The 25,686-nt window shown below is 38.6% G+C and overlaps 1 protein-coding gene across 2 annotated transcripts in view; it reads right to left on the reverse strand.

Annotated features, from left to right (window-relative positions):
• ELOVL7 (ELOVL fatty acid elongase 7) overlaps positions 1-25,686 on the reverse strand; it is a 70,493-nt gene that overhangs the window by 8,347 nt on the left and 36,460 nt on the right. Inside the window, exons 2-6 of one of the 2 annotated variants that reach the window (XM_074358716.1) lie at positions 15,118-15,208; positions 8,584-8,774; positions 5,147-5,227; positions 4,203-4,259; positions 1,763-1,868 (exon numbers count right to left, since the gene is read on the reverse strand). In XM_074358716.1, the coding sequence (XP_074214817.1) occupies positions 1,763-1,868; positions 4,203-4,259; positions 5,147-5,227; positions 8,584-8,774; positions 15,118-15,181 (499 nt within the window). In that variant the 5' untranslated portion in view covers positions 15,182-15,208. The remainder of the gene's footprint in view (positions 1-1,762; positions 1,869-4,202; positions 4,260-5,146; positions 5,228-8,583; positions 8,775-15,117; positions 15,209-25,686) is intronic. The other variant, XM_074358717.1, reaches the window with a different exon arrangement.

Raw genomic sequence — 25,686 nt, forward strand, 5'->3', positions numbered from 1 at the left:
TCCCATTGTAGAACTAACAGATAGTCAAACTAGAAAAATTAGAAAATACAGAGATGGATAAAGAAGGAGAGGGAGACCACTTTTGTCTCAGTTATTTATAAATCACTGTATTTATGGCTATTATCTTCCTATAGATATTTTATTTATTTTTATTTTTCAGTGTTATAATAGAATATTCTGGTCTTATGAAAGAAATCTGAATAAATAAATTATAAGGATGTGAAAGCACCTTGTCTAGCATACTTTAAAAACAGAATAGTCAGAATAGGCATCTATCTCTGAAAATTTAGGAGTCAGGCTGCTTAACAGAAGATGAGTTAAATGCCTCTCAATAGCATTTGCATTTCACAATTATACACACAAGACGTCACAACTATTCTATTATTGGATGTTTAGGTATCTTCTAATTTTCACCAACAGAAATAAGGTGTCAAAGAACATCACTGTTGGAAGAACTTGAGAGGCACAATATGCAAGTGAGAGAAAAAAAACATAGAAAGTAAAGATAAGTAAAAAAATGGAGATTAAATAATATAACTACCTTTGATCTGTGAAATGGATACAAATGGGACTATCCTGTTATAATGTGAGTTCAATTTTTAAATTAACATATGTACATTATAAGAAAAACAGCTACATTTACTTTAAAAAATTCTCCACAGATAAATGCCAATTTAGGGCAAGGAGATACCTCACATACTGGAAAATCCTACGTCCTTAGGCCATGGTAGGGACAGCCATTTTGGCTCCCTGAGGTTCTGGCTTATCCATGTCCCCGCATACACAGAGACATGCAGATTTTCCCTCCATGCGTAGGGAGTCTAAAACTCAAGCAGGAGTTTCTCAGTTGTGGTTTCTCTTCTCTTTGTCTTGCAAAGTCAGAATGCCTGATTGATGTGAGCTATTCACAGAAATGTCCAAGCATTCATTGCCTAGTATGGGTTGCAGGCCTACGCGAAGCCTTCTTAAACGTAAGAAACTGGCACAAATAAATGCCCCAACTAACCTTTGCTAATAAGATAACAATATATCCTTGAGGATATCCCTTATTTAAACTTTATGGATAGGGTAAGATTACTTACCTGCTTGTTATCTCATATTCTAGATGTTCAGAAGCATAAAACCAAAACTAATTAAAGACCCTTCTTGCCAAGCTTTTGAGTTAAACTACATTTGACCTAAAACACAGTATCAAGACATCCTTTAATATGGGAAAGTGCTTGGTGAGGGGGGAACAACCTCAATCTGACCCATCTTCTTTAAAGTAAATAAATAATATAAAGAAAATCAAGTTGTTATGGAGATGGGATGTGTATCAGTTTTTGGAAATTTGGAAACAAAGAAGACCCAGAACTTGAGATAAATACTGTAACTTCCTGGAAACATACGAGGAATAGTTATCTAACTATATTCCTATAAACCCAAGGTTTTTACATTTTTATTTGTTTATTATTTATTTATTGAAAGAAATTTACTACTACTCTATAGGAAAATAATAAAATCCAATCAAAACAACTAAAGGATATGTGTAGAAGCCTATACCCAAAGTTCATGCACATTTAAGAGTGTGGGGTGGGGGAGGGATCTAGTTTGGAGTACTATGTTTATGTCTCAGATAATTAATGAAAGTCAGAAGTTTGATTAAAGTAATTCTTTGACGTTTTGAGATTCTTTTAAATCACAGTTAAGAACAGAATTTATGCTTACAGCATACAGAAATATTATCATTTATAACACATGATCCCAACTCTCCCTTGGCTACCTGCAGCAAATTTGACTCCAAACCACCAGGTCCATGGCATGATGGTATGATGGAAGACATGCAGGAAAGTCACTTGACTATTTTTCTTACGTAGAACAAAAAAGATCTGAAATAATTTAAAGAAAATCAAGTTCATATAAAACCATGCAATAATTTATCTAGTGTTACAAAGTGAAAACTATTTCATGTTGTAATGTGCTTTGAAAGAATTGGCTTATAGAAGGCTTACAGAAGCTGCTGATTCTTTAAGGGGCAGCTCAAAAGCGAATTAGTAGGAGAGAACTTAGGTATGATGCTTAGTCAAGGAAGAACCAATCAACGGGTTAAAAAAATATTATGTAGACTTAAAATCAAAGGTACAAAGTGAAGAATATGACCAAAAATTACTGAAAAAATGTTACTGGTAAAAAAATTCTGTGAATTTTGACATATATGGGAAAGCAGAGATGTTTAAGTCCTAGGACTGGAATTCTACGTTGCTCCTTAACATATCCTACTAATCCAGATAAGGGATCAAGCAAACTGAAAGAGAACTTGAAGCAAGTCAAAAGTTAGCCAATTATTACTAAAGAAAGATGAAGAAGGACATACTTGAAGAGTTAATAGGGGAAACAGGATGGAAAAGAAAGCAAAGCTGCTTAGGAAAAATGAGAAGGGCAACCAAAGCACCAACCAGGTTGAAACCCAGTGGTTTACAGAAACTCTATGAACAAACAAAGATGTAGGATAGGAAGGCTGTGAGGGGGAAATTCTTTTTTTTTCCCCAAAAAATATTCAAAAGCAGAATTAAATGTTCAAAAATATTCAAAATTCAGAAGATCAGTGATGAGTCAGACTTCTAAATAGGGGACTAAACAGAGTAGCAGAAACAAAAGTATTCATAAGAGTATCTGAGAAACGTGGTTCAGAGGACATATAGGCAGCAACAGTTTCCTTATGGAACCTGGCACTGAGAACATGCAAAGCAGAAACCATGAAGCGAAAATGCATTTGCTTATGCACATGGAGGAAGGCAATGTGGTCCAACAGAAAAAGCCATAAACCAGCAATTTGGGGTCCCAGTCCCAGTCAGTAGCGGCATTCCTCTGGGTGAGTCTTGTAACTTTCTGGCTTCCATTTTTTTTTTTTTCAGATTGAGTGCTCTGAGCTAGATCAGTGGTTCTCAACCCTGTCTGCATATTACAATGTCTGAGAAGGTTTTTTGTTTGTTTGTTTGTTAGCTTTTAATGGAGGGACTGGGGATTGAACCCAGGACCTCCTGCACTCTACCACTGAGCATACATACCCACCCGCTCTTGTTGGTTTTTTAAATAGCCACGCATGATCTCTAAGTCTAGACTCTCTGACTCCAAATCTCTGTGGGTGGGACGCAGGTTTTTGTTTTCTAATGCTATTAAGTCTACAGTACCACAGGATTGAAAACCACTGGACCACAGCAGGGGCTCTTAAAGTCAACAGCAATAACATCACTTGAGAACTTGACAGAAATGCAAATTCTTGAGCCCCACCCGAGACCTACTGAATCAGAAATTCTGAGGGTGGGGTGCAGGCACATGTGTTTTTAACAAGTTCTCCTGGTGATTCTAATGAATGCTAAAGTTTGGGAACCTTGGGATTCTATACTCAATAAATTCTCCTTTCTAATTCTAACATTTTGTGCAGCCAGCTGAGAAGGTAAAGCACGTTGAGATTTGCTACAAGAAATGTAGTTGTATATATTCTGAAGAGAGAACACACTTATCAGTCTTACATCCAGAACTGATTCCAGACAACTAAGATCCACATGCCACAAAGATACAACGGATATCCAACTTTCCTTTGTTTCTGGAAACAAAGGTGCAGAGCTTTCTCCTCTCATCCTGGATCCTAATTTGTGGCACTTGCTTCTCCCAGGGCCCCGTCACTCAAAGTCAGAGTTGATGCACAGGAAGGGAGAAGACCCAGGAAGCATGGACTTCAGAAAAGCAGCTGGAAACAGTTTTGATATTACCAAAATTATTGATAAATTACCCAGGGGTAACTTAATATTCTAGTGTAAGTTTATGAATTTTGAAGCAGTTATTCTCTTAAAGGAGTATGAATGACACAGTACTTTGATACAGAGAACGAAAGGTATTCCCTGCTTCTTGCTTCCTGAACTTCACAAAACAACTGTCATCAGTCTTTATAAAGATGCACAGTTTTGTAGTGTATGTGACAGTTACATTCTTATCTTAGCCAGATGTGTAGATACATAAGAAAATCTTTTGGAGTTTGCAAGAGACTGAAAAATAACTTCATCCTATCTATTCTCTAAAATTGCTGATAATAAAAAGTAGAAGATAATAGTAGGTCTGCCTGAGAAAGAGAGATAACCAAAGTTACCAGACAACTGAACACTCAGTTTATTGCTTTCATTGAAACATCAAACATTTATCAAATATGGTGACTACATACTCACAGTATCTAATAGCTCAATAAATTTGGAGATGTAATAAAGCCAGCAGGTGCGTGCCATCTGCAGAAACACACAGAGATATGAATTTTATTTTTTTTAACATAGAAGAAAACTTTATTTTTTCTAATTTTGGCAAAATTCACATTACATAAAATTTACCATCATAACCATTTTTAAGCAGACAGTTTGGTGGCGTAAAGTACATTCACATTCTTGTGCAACCATCACCACCATCCCATCCAAAGAACTCTTTTCCGCTTACAGGACTGACACTCTGTACCCATTAAACAATAAGTCCCCATCTGGGAATCCAGCCCCTGACAACTACCATTTTACTTCCTGTTCTCTGGATGTGACTACTCTATGGACCTCATACAACAGAATCATACAGTATTTGTTTGTCCCTTTGTGCCTAGATTATTTCACTTAGCATAATGTCCTCAAGGTTCATCATGTTGTAGCAGGTGTCAAAATTTCCTTCCTTGTTAGGACTGAATAATATTCTGTTGTATGTATATTCTACAGTTTATTTATTCATTTGTCTAATAATGGACATGGGTTGCTTCCATCTTTTGGCTAATGTGAAGAATGCTACCAACATAGGTGTACAAATATCTCTTTGAGTCTCGGCTTTCAATTCTTTAAGTACATATCCAGAAGTGGAATTCCTGGATCACACGGTAGTCCTGTTTTTAATCTTCTGAGGAACCAGATATAAACTTACTTTTAAATCCAAGAAATTCAAAAAGAAAAGCACTAGCCTTCATTTTACAGAAAACTATACACCTTTGATTTTTTCTTATAATGTTTTAGCTTTTTTCTTAACACGTACAACCTAATAACTGAGTCATTTACTCATTCTGATTTCACATTCAGTGTTTACAAATAGAGCCCCCAAAGGTTTAACATTGATTTTGAGTTACAAGTTTTTCCAAAGAGAAACTTACCCTCAATGCTGTAGGTGATCGTGAATAGTCAACAATTTCACATCGTAATGAATAACCTGTGCCCCAGCCAGACATCACAAACTGCAAGAGAGCACACGCATGTTAAAGAAGGAAGCATTTTCTCAACAGCTACAACAAAGGAAATTATGACCCGCTGAGTCAGCAGTCAGTGCAGAAGGAAAAGTGGGCGAGAACAGTTACAAACCAGGAACTCGCTTGATATCAAAGCATCAAGAATTTTCTGAATCGTAAAGTCATATTTATATAAACTGTGTTCTGACTAAAATGGCTGGTTCTTGGAATGACTATTCTAATACAATGGAGAATAAAACACTAGGGATGTTTTGTTTAAACAGCAAATACTGGTAGGTAATCTACCTTGTGTATATCTATATGTGTCTGCGCCTATGTTTGTGTACTCTGAAGGAGGTGACTGAGTCTGAATTCAGTCTTTTCTGATGATTTCCAATCTTTGCAGTTAGTCAATACACAAATGGGCAAATCAACTTTCTCAATGTACTCTTCCGATGACCACAACAACTGGGTTTTTCCTGTCTTGGCTAGTGGATGGAATGTGAAGTGGTTGTCTATGGCTTTTAAATCAAGATTGACCAAACACAAGACTCACATGTTGGTTTTCCTTTAGATCCCCATGACAAGTAAGAGATGAAAATATTAACAATAGAGTGCAGTCTGGCAAGCCTTAATTCCAACACACCCACAAAGTGACCTTAGACTAGTGATGAGAAGAAAAGGCCCATTATTGATAAGTCTGAACCATAATTCAAAGAGTATATTGACATTCTTTCAGTTTGATAGTGGGAAGGTCTCCTTTGCAAAGACTATCTGAAAATGTAAAGCTAAGGACTCTACTTTAAAATTAATGTATATATTAAATGGTTGGCTTAATTTAGGGTTCTGACGATATGACCAGTTCTCTGCCATTCTATTTTCACAGGTGCCAACATCTTCCCTAGAACGTCTTCTCTTTCAGCATAATGATTATATCATGTCCTGCCACTGAAGTACATTTCAAGTTTCAATTTTTAATTACTATTAAAGCTGAAATGACAACTTCACGATAAATTAACTCCTAAAGGCAAAAGCTTGTCAGGCATTATCAGAATGAGATTTTAATGGTGAAAAGAAAAGAAACAAGGGAGAAAGAAAAACCATTTAGACTACGGTATTTAAAAACACACTATCCTTTTTTGATATTAGCTCCTAACTTGATTTTTAATAGAATTTAATCACACTGTTAACTTTGTAAGCTATGAAATCTTGAAAATTAAGATTCAGGAAAGTGTAAGACACATCTCCTGGGTGAGAAAAATATCTTACAGAAACAAGTCTATTAATTGTCTCAAAGGAACAAGGGAATGTGGGACAGAAGTAGTTAATTCTGTTTTACAAAATCCTGATCTGTCAGTGAGTGTCTTCATATTCTCTTGCACTTGGACTCACTTCTGACTGATGCAAGTAACACTCTAAGTCCATTTACTCAGCCTGGGATGACCGATCCCCCACTTTGCCCTACCCCCCAAACAAGCGCCGTGCTAAACAGGAGAAGCTGTGTGATGTGGTGGCTTCTGTGGGGTCTTCACTGCTCTCTCTTCATTAGTGTCTGACAGGTGCCAAGTATCTAGCACCTTCAGACCATCAGTACACAATAAGGCAAGTGGGTTCTGGTAGTCTGATGCACTCCCTTTTGCCTTGTCTGTATTTGCCCCAGCGTTCCTAGTGGAGGTATACACTCTGTATACCAAATGCAGTCATGTTCCACCCAATAAACCATGTGTTCTGACATGTCCTGGAGGTGACACGCTGCTCAGCTGTCAAAAATCTCTGCTTAAACAGAAAGTGGAACTTCATGCTCTCCAGATACTAAGTTTAAGAACATTCCAAAAGTCTGTGGAGCTTTTGACATATGTGTCTCTACTTCAGGCTTTCACAAAGGAAGAGTAATAATTTATATTTTGCAGGTAATAACCCCCAAAACTGGCATATAAGTAACTCCAGTATTAGTGGTTAATGGGAGATAGAAACTCTCAGATTCAGATATTTTCAAATCTTTTGTTGTAATTACTAAAATAGGAACCAAAACTTACTGGTTATAATTGGATTCCCTCCTGAGAAATTTATTTGGGGACATTACATTAAATGACACAATCACAGAGTATAAAGGGACCTGAGAGACACCTTTGTTCAATCTTGATTCTATAAAATGAGAGAACTGAGACCTAGTGACGTTAAGAGACTAGCTCAAAATTAGGTAGTTAGTAGTATAACTGGGACTAACTAGTCCCTGGTCTCCTGGCTTTCAGGCCTTTTCTTAGCACTGTCCTATAGTAGGTTATATTCTATCTCTGATGACCTGCTAAAAGCATGTACTTTTGCTGCTCCTCATCTCTACTCTATTACTTCTTCTCTTTCAGTTGCTTATGCTCCAGAAAGGACAGTAAGATGACCTGTGAATTAATTTTGGAAATAAAGTAGAAGGCAGCAAGGTAAGTCTGGACTTCAGAGAGGCCTGTGAGAAATGAGGCCAGAGCAGATTTAAGGTGATCCGATCAGGTAGATCTATCTGTGGCAGGAATCAGGTTGGAAGGATGCACGTGCAGAGGCCCGAAATGTTCAGAGAAGCCAGAGGGGTCAGGCTAGGCCCTCCTGAGTCCCAGGTGTGTGGGAGGAAGCACAGGCTGTGTGGCAGAGGAGGAAAGTAAGGAGCAGAGGATGAGGAAGCTGGCCAGCACTGGAAAAGCAGCAAGGACTCCCAGGAAAGGAGGTAAGAGAGGGTGGCTGAGACCTGTTATCAGCAGAATGGGAGAGAAAGAATTCTTGAGTCTGCTTTTGGGTCATGGAAGAGCTCCATCTCTCTTACTGGCAAGTAAGGGACAGCTTCCCTCACCTGCTGCTTTGTATGAGTCTAAGTTCCCTGTCCCCCCAAAGCCCAGCTAAACCAAACCAAAACAGTCCACTGTCTTACAGCTCATCAGGGCAAGCAGAAACAAAAGGTTCCTCCCATGATGATGACAACTCATTACAAACTCAGATGAGCTCTGGTATCAGACAGACCTGGATTCAAACATTAGTCCTCCACCTACCAGCTACACTACTTTGAGTGAGTTACTTAATTTCTACAACTGAGTTTCCTTAAAACCAACATTTATGGATTCACTCAGTTGTCTTTTATGATAAACTATGTGCAAGTCCCTAAACTTAATGTTAATTTTTCTCACTACCCATGAGGTAGGCCATACTAAATATCTGGTCTATACATCACAATTTTTTGGCAAATATCGGTTCTAGTGAGCTAAGTTTCTGAAACCCCTTGAATCTTGGAGAGTTACCCTTGCAGTCATAACAAGAAACATCATGACAGTTAAACACAAAGACTCAGGCAGAATTCTCCCATGAGGAATACTGAAGACACTTGCCTCATAACACATATACACAGAAAAGAGTACTATGAGAAAATTGTACGTTATCATCACTTTCTTGAGTTCAAAGGGCTTCCGATTCTCCATGAGCTTTGGTCCCAGAGAAGTGACAAAATAGACATAGAGCCCCAGGATGACGGTGTGTGGCAGAGGCGAGGACATGAAGAGCCAGTCTTCAACTCTTGGATCTAAGGGGAAGACAAGATGTAAGTGCACATCCATTTAGTGGAGTGGTAAATGACAGCAGCCAGCATTTAAGTGAGCACCTAGAAGGTAATGTTGACAGAGAACTGTCTGGTCAGTGATCACCCCAATCTTCAGGAAGTGTAAAGGGAAATCACCAGGGATAGTGATGGGGCTGGAAGGAGTAACCCTGGGCTTCAAGGAGCAAACGGAGGTAGTGGTTACCAGAACCCAGTAGAGAGTTATGCGAAGAAGCCCCCCAGGTAAGGAGCTGTGACCTTCGGTTGAGGGATTTAGCCAGCACAAGCCAATCCTGGTAGTAAGGAGCCAGGGGAATCAATATCCCAGCCCCACCTCCTCCCTCTCTCTAATTCAGTGGGGCTCTCCATTGGCTGAACCCAACCAGAAACCAGAAGGCAGGGGAGCAAGCCCATGGATATAGTCTACTGGTCATTCTCCAGGGCCCAGCGCAGGCTACAGAGTGGATCTAAAGAAGAGAAGACATCGAGCAAAGTTTTACCATCCATCTACAACCATAAGTAATATGTCAAGGTTCTCCATCCAGACATTCTCTTATATATAAAAATATGTCCAGGTTTGCTATTTCTTAACTTTCTTCTTCCCCCAGGAAAAGTGGGACATTTCCATATATACTGTGTCATAGAATTGAAAGGGACATTAGCATCATTTAAGTATCTAAAGTGTGGGCAAACCAACCTGACATTTTAAGCAAAAAAACAAAAACAAACAAAAAAAACATAATAGCCTCACAACTGTGTTAAAAAGAAATTCCCACGGTCACTGCTAGTTCCAAGCCAGGAGAATTAGACCAATTAAAAATTGCAACTCAAGAGGAAATGTGATTAATTCTATAACCTTAAGAAGTTCAGGTGCAATTTTCCTAAATTGTCGCATGAAGCCAGAATAGTACAAAGGAAAGGAAGTATGGACAAGTTTCTAGGTGCATCTAACTCAAAACTGAGTCTTGACTAACCTTAGGTTGCTATATACCATCACCCTTGTTAACTGGAAAAGAAGAGTGGGCAATATAGCCCTTGCTCATTGCTAATGATATAACCAATTACTGAAAAACACTCAAATATCCTTTAAAATCTGGCTTCTTACCCAATGCAAAAATTTCTTCAATAGACTCCATGATTGATAACTCACTTGGCCTCAATTTTATTGCTGGAAAGCTCACATTTGATTCCTAAATGATCTTGGGTATGGCTGCAACTATTAATGATGATTTATTCCATACTGAAATGGACTTCCCTCAAAAATACTGACAGATGCCCTATCTCAAAATATTAAATAAGCTCAAAGTCAGCTCTAAGATGGACCCCAAAATATTTAGAAATTTAAAATATGATAAAGAAAGTCCCATAAACAAGTAGGGAGAGAAAAGGAGACAGAATACTTGGGAGAAAAATGAGTTTGTTCCTTATCTTGTATCCTATCTAAGCATGTTCCAAAATATGCAATGTAAGAAAGATATTTAAAGTCTTTCCACAAAAAGTGGGGAAAGGCTACTAGGAATGCTAAGTTAAACAAGGTGCTTTTTTGCAGGATTTCTTAGTGCATCGTGTTTGTTGTGAATTGCTAAGATGAGGATGGTGGTATGCAGCATTCCTCAAACTTCCTTGGCCATGGAGCCCTGATTTTTTTTTTTTTTTTTTTTTTTTTGGTAGAATACCATTTAACACCTTGTGGAACTAACGCTCTGTGGAACACACTTTAGGAAAGATAGCCCTCTTTGCTAAAATAAATGTATAAATGAAACCATCAAAATTAAGCAATGATAGGAGAAGAGCAACAGGATCAGATCACTTTGAGATCTAGTAAGGAGGCAGAAAATACAACATTGTATAAACAGTCAAGTATGGGGAATGAGAGACAGGTGGAGGTGAAGGAAAACACTGAGTTTTTGTTTTGTTTTGTTTTGTTTAGATAACTCTGCTCTCACTGAGATTAGGAATACAAGGTAAGGAACCAGATTGGTCAGGGAGAGATGGCTTATGTTAGAGAACATCTTACACCTGGGGTGCCTGTAAAACATTCATAGGGAGACCCCCAAAGGTACCTGGATATATGGATCTGGAATTAGGAGAGAGATCTGGGCCAGAGATGCAGCTTTGGAGGTTGTCATCACATAAAAGATGAACCCAAAAAAGGAGTGAATCTAGCTTAGGAAAAGTGGGCAGAGCAAGGAGAGTAAGTGACCGAAGTCAGAATCTTGAGGACTCAACATTCAAAGGAGGAGTGGTAGAAGAGGAAACTAGAGAAGACTGGGAAGGAGCAGCCAAAGAGGTAGAAGGAAAACCGCAAAAGTAAGGAATCTTGGAACCAGGGGAGGGGTGAACTTCTGAAAAGAGTCAAGGTATCAAATGTGGCAGAGAGGTAAAGGAAAATGTGGGCTGAGAAGTGTCTCCGGATTGATGCTCTCAGCAGGAACACTTTCAGTAAAGTTTCATGCACAAAAAGGAAACTCAGCAAAAGTTTGCTGATGTTCATATGAACACAAAATTCTCAAAATTTGAAAAAAAATTTCTATCAAGATCGTCACAGTTTTAAATCAGGAAAAGCTCTGAAATCAACCCCCCCAGGTACACATCACCCAGGTCTTTTATTGCTTCTATTAGTACCCCTTCTTATTTTTAACAAGTTTCCCAGGATATATGGGTGCCAAGTACAATTAAAAAGGTCACAAGGAGCCCTAGCCACAGGCCCGTAACTCACCAGGGAAATCTCAGTGAAGAAAAGTTCCCACAAAACTGGGGACCAAGGGATAGAATTAGAACTGATCAAACTTTGATCGATTTCTTCCAACAGTGGGTAGTCCAAACCTTAGATATATGAATATCATAAGCCATATTAAAATGTCTAGTTTTTATCTCCAATGAAGTAAGGACTTAAAACCAGTACCAAAAGACGACTTCTAGAAGGATGGTAACATTATCACCTTTGGATGGTGACAATACAGATGATTTTTTTCTTTCTCTTTATAAGAAATTTTAAATGGTTCTCTTATTAATAGACATCACAGGTATGATTGAAAGCTAGTTTTTTTCCCTTTTGTCAGTAAAGGAATTCCTGAATTAGAGATACTTTATTTTACTCTTTTATTGGCTCAGCAGGGGCGGGGTTGGGGGTAGATATCAAATGACATTATCTTTCTGTTCTTCCACTGGCAGTAGGAAAAAAAAAAGCCAGGAAAAGCATGCTGGGCTGGCTCAGGAAGCAGAAGAAAATAATTTTAAATAAATCACTTTTTCCTGTAATTTAACATTTTAAGCACACTTTTTTTTTTTTTTTAAGACCCTGAGTGTGACTTTCAAGTTCTATAGACTTTTAAAAAATCTTATCTTTTGGGAAAAGCTGGTTAATTAAATTTCATGTTATTTTCAAAGAAATAGCAGAACAAAACACCAAGCTTTTTAATCCTATTTCAGCAAAGCTCTGGAGTGTGCCAGTGGCACTCTGATCCTGGTTCACTGACTCATTATGTGACCTGGGGCCAATGACTTAACTTCTCTGTGCTCTGTTTCCTCATCTGTGATTTGGGCATGAAACAGCATTCATCTTGTAAAGGATTTAGTGACTGATTACATGTAAAGAGCCTGGCACAATCTAAGTGCTCAGTAAGCTATCTACTATTACCTCAGCAGATCTCAATTCTGTCAGCACAGCAGAATCACCTTGGGAATGTTTAAAAATCAAACGGGGGTGAAAAAAAAGACCCTGATCCAGCCAAATCAGAATCCTAGGGTATGGGTCCCAGGCAAACATATTTTGAAAAAAGCTGCCAAGGTGACCATGATGAACCCTTCGTGTTATGAACCGAGGGTTCAGTGTTTCCTTCACTTACGCTGAGGGCCTCAGTGTCCCTCGCTCAGTGCTCTGCAATCTTTTCTGTGGATTCCCTGCTTCCTGATCCAATCTGCTGCATCCTGTCTTCTACGCAAGCGTCAAATTCACTTTCTAGAAGTACAGCTTTGCTCAGATTATCCCTCTGCTTAAATTAGCTCTCCCTACTGAGCAAATCAAATTTAAAGTCTTTAACATGATGTCTGTGACTCTGAGGACTGTTCATGTTTCCTGCCTTCTCTCTCGGCAGCAGTGATACCTCTCTGAATAGGGAGCCCACTCCCCTGTGAGGCAGGGGGCACCCTACAATGGGATGTCTGCAAGTCGCAAGTCGGCTGTGGGTGCTGACTTGACAAAGGGGCTGTAGAAAGGACTGCTCAACAACATTTAAAGTTGTCTGCCTCAGTCTGTGATCCCACAAATTACAAAAGGTTCAGGGGTGAAGCGAGCACTGAATTCCCTAGAGACAAGAGACTGTTGAGGATGGGAGAACTTCCTGTACCTTCCCTTTAGCATCCAAGTTGGGTGGCAGTGTTGCGAGCAGAGCCGAGAGGAAAGCAGAGGATGGGCAGGCAGGCTGCCTGACAGTCCATATCTCAGTGATCATCCAAGTTCTGACTTATCACTAGCCTGATCATTCTTTTCTAAGAGAGTTCCAGGAAGAGAGTACAGGGGAGTACAAGGGCCACATATATAGAATATTAATGAACTTTTCCATCCGCTGCTTGTACGAGGGTGTTCTCTTAAGTGGCATGTACTAGCTCAGAGAGTACACCCTTTAAAATTCCAAGCACCAAGACGATGCAGAAGCTGGAAGGAAAAGCAAACATGTTCCTCTGGGACTTTGTAAAGTATTAAAGGTTCAAAGTGGCAGCAATCTTACTCAGACTCCGTCTTCTTGCACAAAGATCACAACTAAGTCTGAAAAGTCATCATTATTACTATCCAAATACTAGAAAAGCTGCTTTTTTAACACTAAAAACATTGTAGCATTATTTCAAAAATTGACATTTCATACCTCAGAATCACAATAAATCCTCTTTTGGCTTAAGTATTAATTAAACCATTTTTATAATTCTGTAGCTGTGGAATTTTCCACATGAAAGAACTATGCATGACCCCTACTTTTCTTGCTATCAGAAAACCAATGAGTATCAGTAGGTTTCCCAAAGGCTACTCAGGATTAGGGCCAAAGCCAAGAATACACTTGAAATTCTTGGCACTTGATCCTGGGCTCAGACCTTTGCAGGGTAAGCAAAGTAAAACTGGACTAAGATGGCCAGAGATTTAATGGCTCTCAGAGATCAATATCACACTAAGCAGAAGCAAAAACCTTTCCTGTTACACTTAATAGTGTTCTCATAAAGTTGTAAATCTTAACCACAGAACACTTTGACCCTTCTAGACCCTGACAGGGAGGAAAAAATGTGAAGAAACTTTTTTAAAAAGTGATTTGCTACATTAAAAGCATTTGAAGGTGGCGTGAGGGAGGGTAATAGGTCAGTGGTAGAGAGATTGCTTAGCATGCACGAGGTCCTGGGTTCAATCTCCAGGGCCCTGTTTGAAAATGGAAATGCTCTATCAATCATCTAGAACAACCACCACTACCACTGTGTTGGCACACTTCCAAAATAAAAGAGCATTTTCATGCATATTATCTGGTAGTCGGTGATATCATTCTTACCATTGCTAACAAAGAACCTGAGACTCACAGATGATAAACTTAAATCTAGGTCTTGTCATTACACACCCTCCCTCCTCACCCAAAACTTCAAATTAGCATCGTCTCAGAAAGGGAGCATAGCCTGCTTCTTCCCTCACCCTCCCTGCAGGACTCTCCTCTCTCCCTACTCACCTCCACCCTTTTGTCATTTATTTTTCTGATCTATTATTACTGAGCTTTTCAATGTAATTATTCCTAAGAAAAAGTTAAGAGTAGACCCATGAGTAAAAGCAGAAGGGGAATTTAGAAGCAGTTCACTTTAAAACATTTTGTACCTCTAACACTATATAGGTGCCCATCATCATCTGAATCTATTTGGCTCTTGATTTAGGACACTGATTATCTGACCTTCTTGGGTTCCTGCATTTGATAATGAATAGCAAGAGTTAGAAAGCAAGGGATCTGTTCTTCCAAACAAGTCTATTCCTAAAAAATGTATCCAAACTACTTGGTTCCCAAGTTTAAATCATAAGAGTTCAGGTAGCATGGGTACACCTCTACTTTGAAAAGAAATTAAAATATCAGTATTTTTAAAAATAAATAAAAACCATTAGAACAAAACCTCCAAAATAGTTTTTAAATTAAATAATGAATTTATAAGACCTACTGTAAACTTTCAGAGAAGGATGGCCCCTAAGGAAATCTATATGCAATCTGTATCATTGCATAAGTTGAAAACCCAAGGGAAAAAACAAAAAAAAGAAGACCCTAATAGAAAAAGGAAGGATGAGCCACCATTAGGAAATTTGTTTACTTACCAGCATCTTTGATCCAATTATCATAAAGACGCACGGTCCTTGATGTAAAATCACTGAAGGCCATCTTCCACAGGATTTACTGGATCTTATCCTGTGTTCCCCAGTAAAACAAAAAAGAAATGTGTTTATGATCTACAGATACAAATAAAGCCAACTTTCTAGTGATACAATATTTTAAAAATGCTAAAAATTAAATAGGAATAACTGGCAAAACAACAAACTTACTGAGGGTACATGCATTAGTGAACCACATTAAACCCTGATACAGTTGCAAACATGTAAGAATTTCCATCATAAGGACAATGCTTACTTCACTGAAAAAGGCTGACAGCCTGTACGAGATACAAAAGGAGTAAATGATTCTAAGAACTTTCATAGGAGAATCTATTTCCCTTTTATGGCAACAACATATATCAGGTATGGACTGTACCTCCCATGGCAAAAAAATGACATGGTGTATGATAAAAGTGGCATCTCAAGCCACTAGACATAATTAGTTATTGAGTAAATGGTGTGGTACAACTAGATAGCCACCTGAAAAAAAAAAAGTTGGATCCAAAAAGTATACTACAAACCAAGATAAACGCCAAGTAGACAAGACAATTAAATAAAATTTTTAAAAGAGCCATGAAAGTATTAGATGACAACAGTGGGGAGAACACTTTTATAACCTTGGAGTAGAAAAGTCTTTTAAACTTTGGCTTAAAATCTATAAGACATAAGAGAAGACTAACAAATTTAATCATATGAAAATCAAGGGAAAAAAAGAAAAAGCCGAATCACAAACAGAAAAAAAATGTTCAGTTCATAATACAGACAAGTGTTACTCTCTCTCATATATATATAAAGAGCTCCTAGAAATTGAAAAGAAAATGACCTGTAAGCCAAGAAAAAAATGTGCAAATTTTACAGAAAAGGAAATACAAATGGCTCTTATACATATTAAAAGCTGTTTAACTTTAATTATAGTAAGAAATCTACAATATTTTATTACATTGGATAGGCCAAAGTCCAAACATTTTAATCAATCAGTTGGGCCAAAATCCAAAAATGTGTTCACTCTGGTTGGAAGGACTATGGGAAACTCACACATTGCTGGTGGGAGTACAAATGAGTATAATCCTTAGTGAGAACAAGTTGGCATTATCAGTTAAAAAAAAATTATAAATGCATATTTTTAACCCAGCCATCCTATTTCTAGAAACTTCTCCTATAAAGATACATGCACATATGCACAATGACATACATTCAAACTTACTCATCGCATCAGTCAGTAAAAGACTGGAAATAAGACAAATGTCTATTAAAAAGGGACTGGTTAGTAAACAAAGATACATCTATTACTAGGAAATATTATGCCATTGTAAATAAGAATGAGAAAGCTCTCTGTGTGCTAACACGGAAAGCTACCTAAGATAAATGTCTATGTGAAAAAAGCCAAGTACAGAATTCTCAACCAACCACCTTTTACACAGAAGAGGATGAAAGGAGTAAGCATATAAATTTACATCTATTTACGAGCATAAAAGGAACTCTGAAAAAATATCCATTGGGAAGGGAAGGGGCACAAACTGGGCTGAAGGGGGTGGAAGGAAGACCTTATATTGTTTGGATTTTGACTCATCTGAATATACTACCTATCAAAAATAAAAAATTAAAATGTTTTAAAGGAAAAAAAAAAGGATGGAATCAGCTGCACCTTGTTGCTTAAAACACCAATACACACATGCACATAAACACAAAAGAGGGATTTTAGTCTCAGTTCCTCAAAGATCTGTCTACTGTAGAGGCTCTTTCTAAGTCCAGGGTGGTATCTCAGCACAGTCTCTGATCTGATGCACCCAGGGTTCTGAAGCTGAGTTCAGACTCAAGACTCGCTGTGGTGATGCCAGGATCTTGCCAGAGTCAGCCTGGACTCTAGTTTTCCTGTGGACTGTTTCTATAGTGAAGGTATAATAAGGGGGTAGGAGCAGAAACCCTGGGTTTGAATCCCACCACTGACTAGCTGTGTGACCCTGGACAAAATTAAAGTTCAATTTTCTTATGTGCAGAATGGCAATTCCACAACCTACCAAGATAAAATAAACTCAGAGTTGTTTTGAGAACGATTTGAGATAATATGTATGTGTAAAGTTTAGAGCACAGAATCTGGCAAAGAATGAACATTCAATCAAAATCAGACATTATCATTTGAGAGATAAATTGTACCAATTTAAATGGAAAATATCCAGCCAAACTCACTATCTAGTACAGTTGAATGGCAGTATACGGAACAACTCTAGAGAAAAGTCTACTACTTTCATTCAAGGAGCTGGTATGTCACAGATTATACATGACTTCCCTTGATGTTTTCTAACTGTTTTGGTAGGAGAGTTTTAGACCATGATAAAAGCTACTTTCCCAGTCCCTTAACCACTGATGTATCAGATCTCGAGCCACTACTCTAATTAAACTGCCAAAATAATACTGTTTAAATTATTTAGTCAGAGTGAAAGATTCTGATTTATAGGGCATATGATGGAGTTACATTTCAAAGTATTATTCTGTTTTCTGTGCAATTCCTGCCTCCCTTTTATTCCCCCAACTTGCTCCACATAGGCCATTTTCCTCTCTCCAGCCTTCAATAAAGCACAAAGCTTCAAAGAATCCACAGTCTAATGAACACCAGTAATAGTCATAGGCAGCAAAAAGAGCTGATTTCTCTAATCCAAAAGACTTCACAAGACTGAGATGGAGAAGGAGGAAGAAGGTCGTCAGAGGAGTAACTCACTAGATGGGAAGGAGGGGCCGAAGGAGGTGTCCTTCAAGCAGGTGAGGTGGAGGGCTGGAGAGGGGGGAATGGGATCTGTTGGCCCAGGCCTTCTAGAGTGGGGACTCTCTCACTGAACATTTACTTATAGATAACCTGCCATCCAACAGTCCCTAACACTTGCGGGCCCCCCAAGAAGAGCAGGAATGGGCACAATTGTGTAGGGATGGGGCCTGAACAGAAAGCCCAACCCCTTTCGCTTGTTGGAGCTAAACAAACTGCTGAGAATTTCCTTGTAAGCTGGTATAGTGATGGACTGGATGCTAACATTACATTGTAGGGACTGGTCTAGGAAACAGTTAACAATTGAATCTGGGGTAACCTGAGTGGTCCTGTGAATACAGTGCTACTCCTGAGCTAAAGCCCGGCCTACCTCACAGCCCCTCACCCCAGAACTCCACCTTTAACATGACTTCACCCAGACACTTGATTGCTAGAAATGATACACAGAAATGGGAAGAAACTTATTCAGTGTGGTGAAGGTATAGAGGTATCTTTGAGCTAACAGCAGAACTAGGACCTTCATGACCTGTTTAAAATACTGAATGCCAAAACACTGCAGGTCTGGAGATGCCAGGAAAGTCAGGGCTCTCATGTATGTGAAGCAGAGACTTAAAACTTAAAAACAGCAGACAAATCACCACACCTCCATTACGGTGGAAGAAAATGTCTCCCTGCCAGAGTTTAGCCCACATGCAAAGGTTTCAAAGTTGCAGGATTAGAGCAGGAGCTCACTGATAGGAAACTGGTGCTGGTACTTCCACTGCCCACCAACTGACCCATGAATTCTGCTCCTTGTTTTAAGACAGTATCACGTGGTGACTGGGTCATTTGGTAAAGGAAGGTCTTAATCTGCCCAGACTAGCTTATTTAGACCTAAATTAAATACGTCAAGTTCAAATGTGAGAAATGCGCCTGCTGCATACAGTTTACCTGCAGTTTCTTCAAAGCCACTTAGATACGAATACCAGAACCCAGAGAGTGTACTTGAGGGATCTGATCACTCTGGGATCTACCTCAACAGGACTCACAAGACAGCACTTATCTGGGAAGACTTCTTGCTAGAATTCACTCAGATGGAGATGCGACCTTAGGACTGCCCCTACTAGAAGCACCTGGCAGGAGTCCAGAAATTTACAGCCATGAGCAACCATTTCCAGGTGAATCTTCATGTGTAGAGATTTGTGCAAACCCTGCAAAAGATGCTGAGGACACTCTCCTAGCGGGAAAGGAGGGCAACGTTAGCATATGGCTTTCCCAGGGCATGAGTGTGATCCCGGAACACAGCTATATGGTTTTCCCTTTTTCTTTTGATGTTTGGGAGGTTCTGAGCTCCCCAATGATCTCTGCTTTGGAAATCAGACATCCGGGAAACCTGCAAGAATGGATCTGGCTAAGCCACAGATGATGCTTGGGGACACATAAACTGAAATGAGCTGTAGGAAGGTTGCAGCAGACAGATGGAAGCGAGGATAACAGGGTAAGAACAAAAGAGCTGACCTGCCTGAGGGAAGCCAAGTCTGGCTCACATTGAGGTAGTGGTTTAAAACTTTACCCTTGTATAAAGTAAGGTGGAGGGAAGAACAGGGCAAAATCAAGCTATTCCACAAAACAGTAATTGCACGTTGGAGAACTGATACAGGAAACAAGCCTTCAAAGGCAGACGGTGTGGAAGGGAGTTGAGCAGGGTCAGTCTGGAGGGCAAAAGGAAAAGGCAGCACACCCTGACTCATCAGAAAAGGATGGGGGAAGTTCAACAGTGAGTCAGAATGGGGTGATGGGACCTCAGTCGGCTGGGTGGTGAGATTTTTCCACATGGGATCACAGGTGGCTTCCCTCTGGGTTGTGATTCTGGAAAACCAGAGTCTAGGGGGGTTCTCCACTTCTGCCATCTTGGGAAAGTAAAAACAAAAACAAAAACAAAAACAAAACCCTGAGCTAAGAAATACACTTTTCAGTAAGAATTTAGATCGCTAGGGAAACTTCCACCTAGATATGAATCCAAGAGTTCCCTTCCTGTGAGAGCCCCCTCTCCATCTGTTTTCTCATTGGAACCACTTCCCCTCCCACCCTTACCCTCAGCAATTAAAATAGAAACAAAGCGTCAAAGGGGTCATGCACCAGAGTGCTGGACAGAAAGATCTGGGTGTTCGAGCTTGTTCTGTCCCAGTAATCTAGTAAGACTGAGGCTGGGCAAAGGGGGTCAGAAACTTTAAGTGTAAAGTTAAAACGAGAGGGATGCCTATGAAGTGACTGTTTAAACCAAGGTTTCTCAACCTGAGCTGCATCGACCTTTAGGTCAAACAATTCTCAGTTGTGGGGAGCTGTCCTGAGCGTTGCAGGATGTTTCAACCCTGGCCTCTATCCACTAGATGCCAAGAACACCTCTTCCCCAGCTGAGACAACCAAAAAGGTTTCCAGAAATTGCCAAATGTCCCCTCGGGGGCAAAGTCATCCCCAGCTGAGAACCACTGGTTTACACCCAATGACCAACGTTAATTCATCCAAATAAAAGTAGTTTGTTTGCTTCAGGGTATCACTTTAGCAAGTATATATTTATTTCAGTGATACTGTGGTTCAGAACAGTTTCTGAGCTATTCTGTATAAATTAACTTCAGAGTTTTTCAGAATTTCATTTACTTGGCTTTAAGGGAGAATAATCTTTGTCTACTGCCTCTAAAAATCAAACTTGTAACTAATTCAGTGAAGAATGGTTTTGAAGACAAATGGATCTCGCTCAGCTACAGCTTGGTCAGTGGAGTGAGAATGGGGGAAGCAGAGGTGGGATGAATCACAATTTACTACTGACATTTTCAATTGAAGTTTTTTAATGTGAAGGCAATTGCAAAGGAACAAATCCAGAAGTGTTCAGGGCTATGGCAATATGAATGGAATAAATGGATAGGAACCCTGTCCCACTCTGTGCAATATGTACTTTCCAGAATATTATTTTAAACCCTTTTTCTCTTTGTCATCTGTTATAAACTCAGATTAAAAGAAAGTAAATCTAGAACGTGAACAGGCTCAGTAAAAGTTTATTTCAAATGACAGATTCTCAGTTTTGTTAATTAGTACACACACATCTGTAGTATAGCCACACGTACACATACGTAGTACAGCCACACATACACATATCTCAAAAGCAAAAACATATTTCTTACACCTTCCACACATGATGTGTGTTTTATTTTAATGTTTCTTTTATATCTAGATAGATAGATAGATATAGATATATGTATACGTATATACACGAACTTCTGTTTCTTTTTGAGATTTCTTTTATCAGCTAGGTTATTCAAATTGCCATGGGAATAAAACTCAACAGAGAAGGCAAAGAAATAGAAAATTTTATCCGAAATTTTGAGTTACAAAAGCTTAGACACTCAGCCATACAAAAGAATCCAAGGGCAGAGACAAAAGATCTGGGAGGAACCTCTGAAGTTTCCATGCCTCCCAGCACAGAAGAGCATGCTTCAGGCTTGGGAGAGGGGAGAGTCAGAGGAAAAGCAATTAGTGCAGACTTCAGAGAGAAGGGCAAAAAGCCCTGGGGAGGTGCCAAGTAGGATTATGGGAACAGAGGGCAGAAGGGATCAGGCTCTGTTGTCTGGGTAGAGCAGGAACAGGTGGCTAATGGGGCCTTAGGTAGCCAGAGAGTTTCTTTTGGTCCAGCATGAAGCAAGAGCAGAGGGTACTTCTGACATGGAAACACTACAGAAGAGCTATAGAAAATGAAGGAGTCATGTAACTAGCAACAACACAGACCTGCACGGACTACTGGTCAGAGACCTGATGGGACCCTGGACATCTCAGGGGATGGCAATGTAAACAGAGGACACGGAGGACCAAAGGACTCCTCCCAACTAACTTGATAAACATAAGCTTTTATTAACTTGCTGAGAGGGGGACAGAGAGAGGGGTGATCACATTTAGAGTTGACTGAAATAGGTTCCTACCACCCCAAAGAATAAAGAAACCTTTATTAAAAATTAAAAGTAAAGCTACAAAGAAATAAACTTGTGTTCTCATATAGCTGACTTCGTCAAGAAGGTTTGTAACCATTTACTTTGGGTATGGGATCTGGTCAATACAACTTTCCTCCCTTCTATATCCCTTACACCAGTGGTTGCAGACCTGGTTGATTGTCATAATTACTTAAAGAGAGATTTGGATTCAGTCAGGATGTTCGGGAGAGCCTGAGATGAGATAGGTTTGGGAATTTCTTAACACTTCATAAACCGTTCGCAGACATGACAACACCCACAATATGAGGAATAGGCATAAAATTCATGACAAAGGATTCAATTAGTGAATATCACCTGGACATGCGGGTCAAGAAGGTCAGGAACAGGAGGTGCAGTCAGTACTGGAAAAGATGCCTCTGGTGATTAAAAACAATTATAACAGATGTGAAATCCCAGAGATCTTCGAGTCAGCATATACATCTAGGATGTAAGGAAACTAAACTCCTATTTCAAGGGTAAGATAAGCCTGAAGTTCTTAAGCATTTGTGAAAAGAGAAAATTATTGCTAAATCTTAGGTCTTAGTAAATTACAGAAAATTAGAATATAAGTCTTGTCTTTTAGGCAAACAAAACTGACCAACACAAATATCAAATAAGATACTACACACCTAACTTTCTGTTTTTCAGATGGGAATGTCACAGTATGAGGGACAATGCTTTCATCTGCAAGCAACAGAACACTCAACTCAAAATGGCTTAAGCAGTAAGAGAATGTGTTATCTCACAGAAAAAGAAGTTCAAAGGTAGGAAATTTTCTTCTGAGTTAATTTCTATTTTGTCATTTTCATGGAAAAAGATGGTGACAGTCATTCCAAATATCACATTCTCATAGACCACCCTCCAGGACAGCAAGAGGGTCTTTCCCTTATGTCTCTTTTTAGGAGCTGTAAGTCCTTTCCCTTCAACAAACATTTATGATAAAAACTCTTCAGAAACTGGGCATCAAGGGAATACTCCTGAACATAATAAAGGCCATATATAACAAACCCATAGCTAACATCATACTCAATGGTGAAAAGCTGAAAGCATTTTCTCTAAGATCAGGAACAAGACAAGACACACACTCTCACCGCTTTTATTCAATATAGTTTTGGAATTCCTAGCCACAGCAATCAGAGAAGAAAAAGAAATAAAAGGAATCCAAATTGGAAAGAAAGAAGTAAATCTGTCACTGTTTGCAGATCACATGATACTATACATAGAAAATCCTAAAGACACCACCAGAAAACTATTAGAGTTCATCAATGAATTTAGTAAAGTTGCAGGATACAAAGTTAATATACAGAAATCTGCTGCATTTCTATACACTAACAGTAAAATATCAGAAAGAGAAATTAAGGAAACAACCCATTTACCATCACATCACAAAGAATAAAATACCTAGAAATAAACCTACCTAAGGAGGCAAAAGACCTGAACTCCAAAAACTGTAAGACACTAACGAAAGAAACTGAAGGCAATACCAACAGATGGAAAGATATACCGTGTTCTTGGATTAGAAGAATCAATATTGTTAAAATGACCATACTAGCTAAGGTTATCTACAGATTCAATGCAATCCCTAACAAATTACAAATGGCATTTTCCACAGAACTGGAACAAAAAAAATTTTTTAATTTGTATGGAAACACAAAAGACCCCAAACAGCCAAAACAATCTTGAGAAAGAACAGAACTGAAGGAATCACACTCCCTGACTTCAGACTATACTACAAAGCTACAGTAATCAAAATAGTATGGTACTGGCAGAAAAAAATAGACATATAAATCAAAGGAACAGGACAGACAGCCCAGAAATAAACCCATGCACTTATGGTTGATTAATCTATGATAAAAGAGGCAAGAATACACAATGCAGAAAAGACATTCTCTTAAATAAGTAGTGCTGAGAACACTGGACAGTTACATGTAAAAGAATAAAATTAGAACACCATATACAAAAATAAACTCAAAATGGATTAAAGACCTAAATCTAAGATCAGATACTATAAAACCCCAAGAGGAAAACACAGGCAGAACACTCTCTGACATAAATCCCAGCAATATTTTTTTTGGATCTGCCTCCTACAGTAATGGAAACAAAAGCAAAAATAAACAAATGGGATCTAATTAAACTTAAAAGCTTTTGCACAGCAAAGGAAACCATAGACAAAACAAAAAGACAACCTACAGAATGGGAGAAAATATTTGCAAACAATGTGACCAACAAGGGATTAATTTCCAAAATATACAAACAGTTTATAGAGCTCAATATCAAAAAAAAAAACAAAACACCAATAAAACAATCCAATAAAAAAATGGAGAGAAGACCTAAACAAGCCAATTCTCCAAAGAAGACATACAAATAGCCAACAGACACATGAAAAGATGCTCAACATCGCTAATTAGTAGAGAAATGCAAATCAAAACTACAATGAGGTATCACATTACATCAGTAAGAATGGCCATCATCAAAGAGTCTACAAAAAATAAATGCTGGAGAGGGTGTGGAGAAAAGGGAACCCTCCTTCACTGTTGGTGGAAATGTAAATTGGTGCAGCTACTATGAACAATATGGAGGTTCCTTAAAAAAATAAAATTAGAATTACATATGATCCATCAATCCTACTCCTGGGAATATACCTGGAAAAGATAAAAATTCGGATTCAAAAAGATGCATGCATTCCAATAGCAGCCCTATTTACAATGGGTAAGACATGGAAGCAACCTAAATGTCTATCAACAGATGAATGGATAAAGAATATATGTGTGTGTGTGTGTGTGTATACATGGGCATGTATGTGTGTGTATTTGTGTGTGTGTGTGTGTGTGTAATGGAGTATTACTCAACCATTAAAAAGAATGAAATAATGACATTTGCAGCAACATGGATGGATCTAGAGATTATCATACTAAGTTAATTAAGTTAGACAGAGAAAAACAAATGTCATATGATATCACTTATTTGTGGAATCTAAAAAAATGATGTAAATAAACTTATTTACAAAATAAAAATAGACTCACAGACATACAACTCAAACTTATAGTTACCAAAGGGGAAAGGTGGGGGAATAAATTAGGAATTTGAGATTAACAGAAACACACTACCAATATAAAACAGATAAACAATAAAGGACTACTGTATAGCACAGAGAATTAAATTCAATATCTTGTAATACCTATAATGAGAAAGAATCTGAAAAAGAATATATATACATATACATATACATACACAACTGAGTTACTTTGCTTTATACCTGAAACATTATTCATCACTGTACTTCAATAAATTTTTTTAAGTACAAAAAAAAAATACCAAAAAACTTCCCCAATGTTCCCAGAAGCCCCTTAAATACCTCCTCCCAGGATTGTTCACATGCCAATATTTAAACCAACCACTGAAGAAGGACTGGGCCTGCAGTGGTTTTCTGTAGGGTAACTGGTATTGCATTTATCCCCACCCTGCACACATGGGGAAGCACACAGCTTCAGGAAGGAAGGAGATGCCTGAAAAAGAGAGAAGAGTGGTTAACCCAGAAGGAAGAAAGAGAAATAGCTTTGAGAAACACTGTCTGGTTTAATTGTGACTTGAAGAGCTCACTATGCAGTGACATTTCAAATATGACTGAAGCTCTGACAGCGAGCCAGCCCATCCATCTAAGTGCTACTCTCTGCTCATCCTAGTGATGTGTGCTCAGGATAAACTAATCTTGATTTTTCTTTTTTTTAAGAATCACAAAAAATAGCTTTTTAAGAAATG

Source organism: Camelus bactrianus, chromosome 3 (genome assembly GCF_048773025.1).
Source record: "Camelus bactrianus isolate YW-2024 breed Bactrian camel chromosome 3, ASM4877302v1, whole genome shotgun sequence".
Taxonomy (NCBI): Eukaryota; Metazoa; Chordata; class Mammalia; order Artiodactyla; family Camelidae; genus Camelus; species Camelus bactrianus.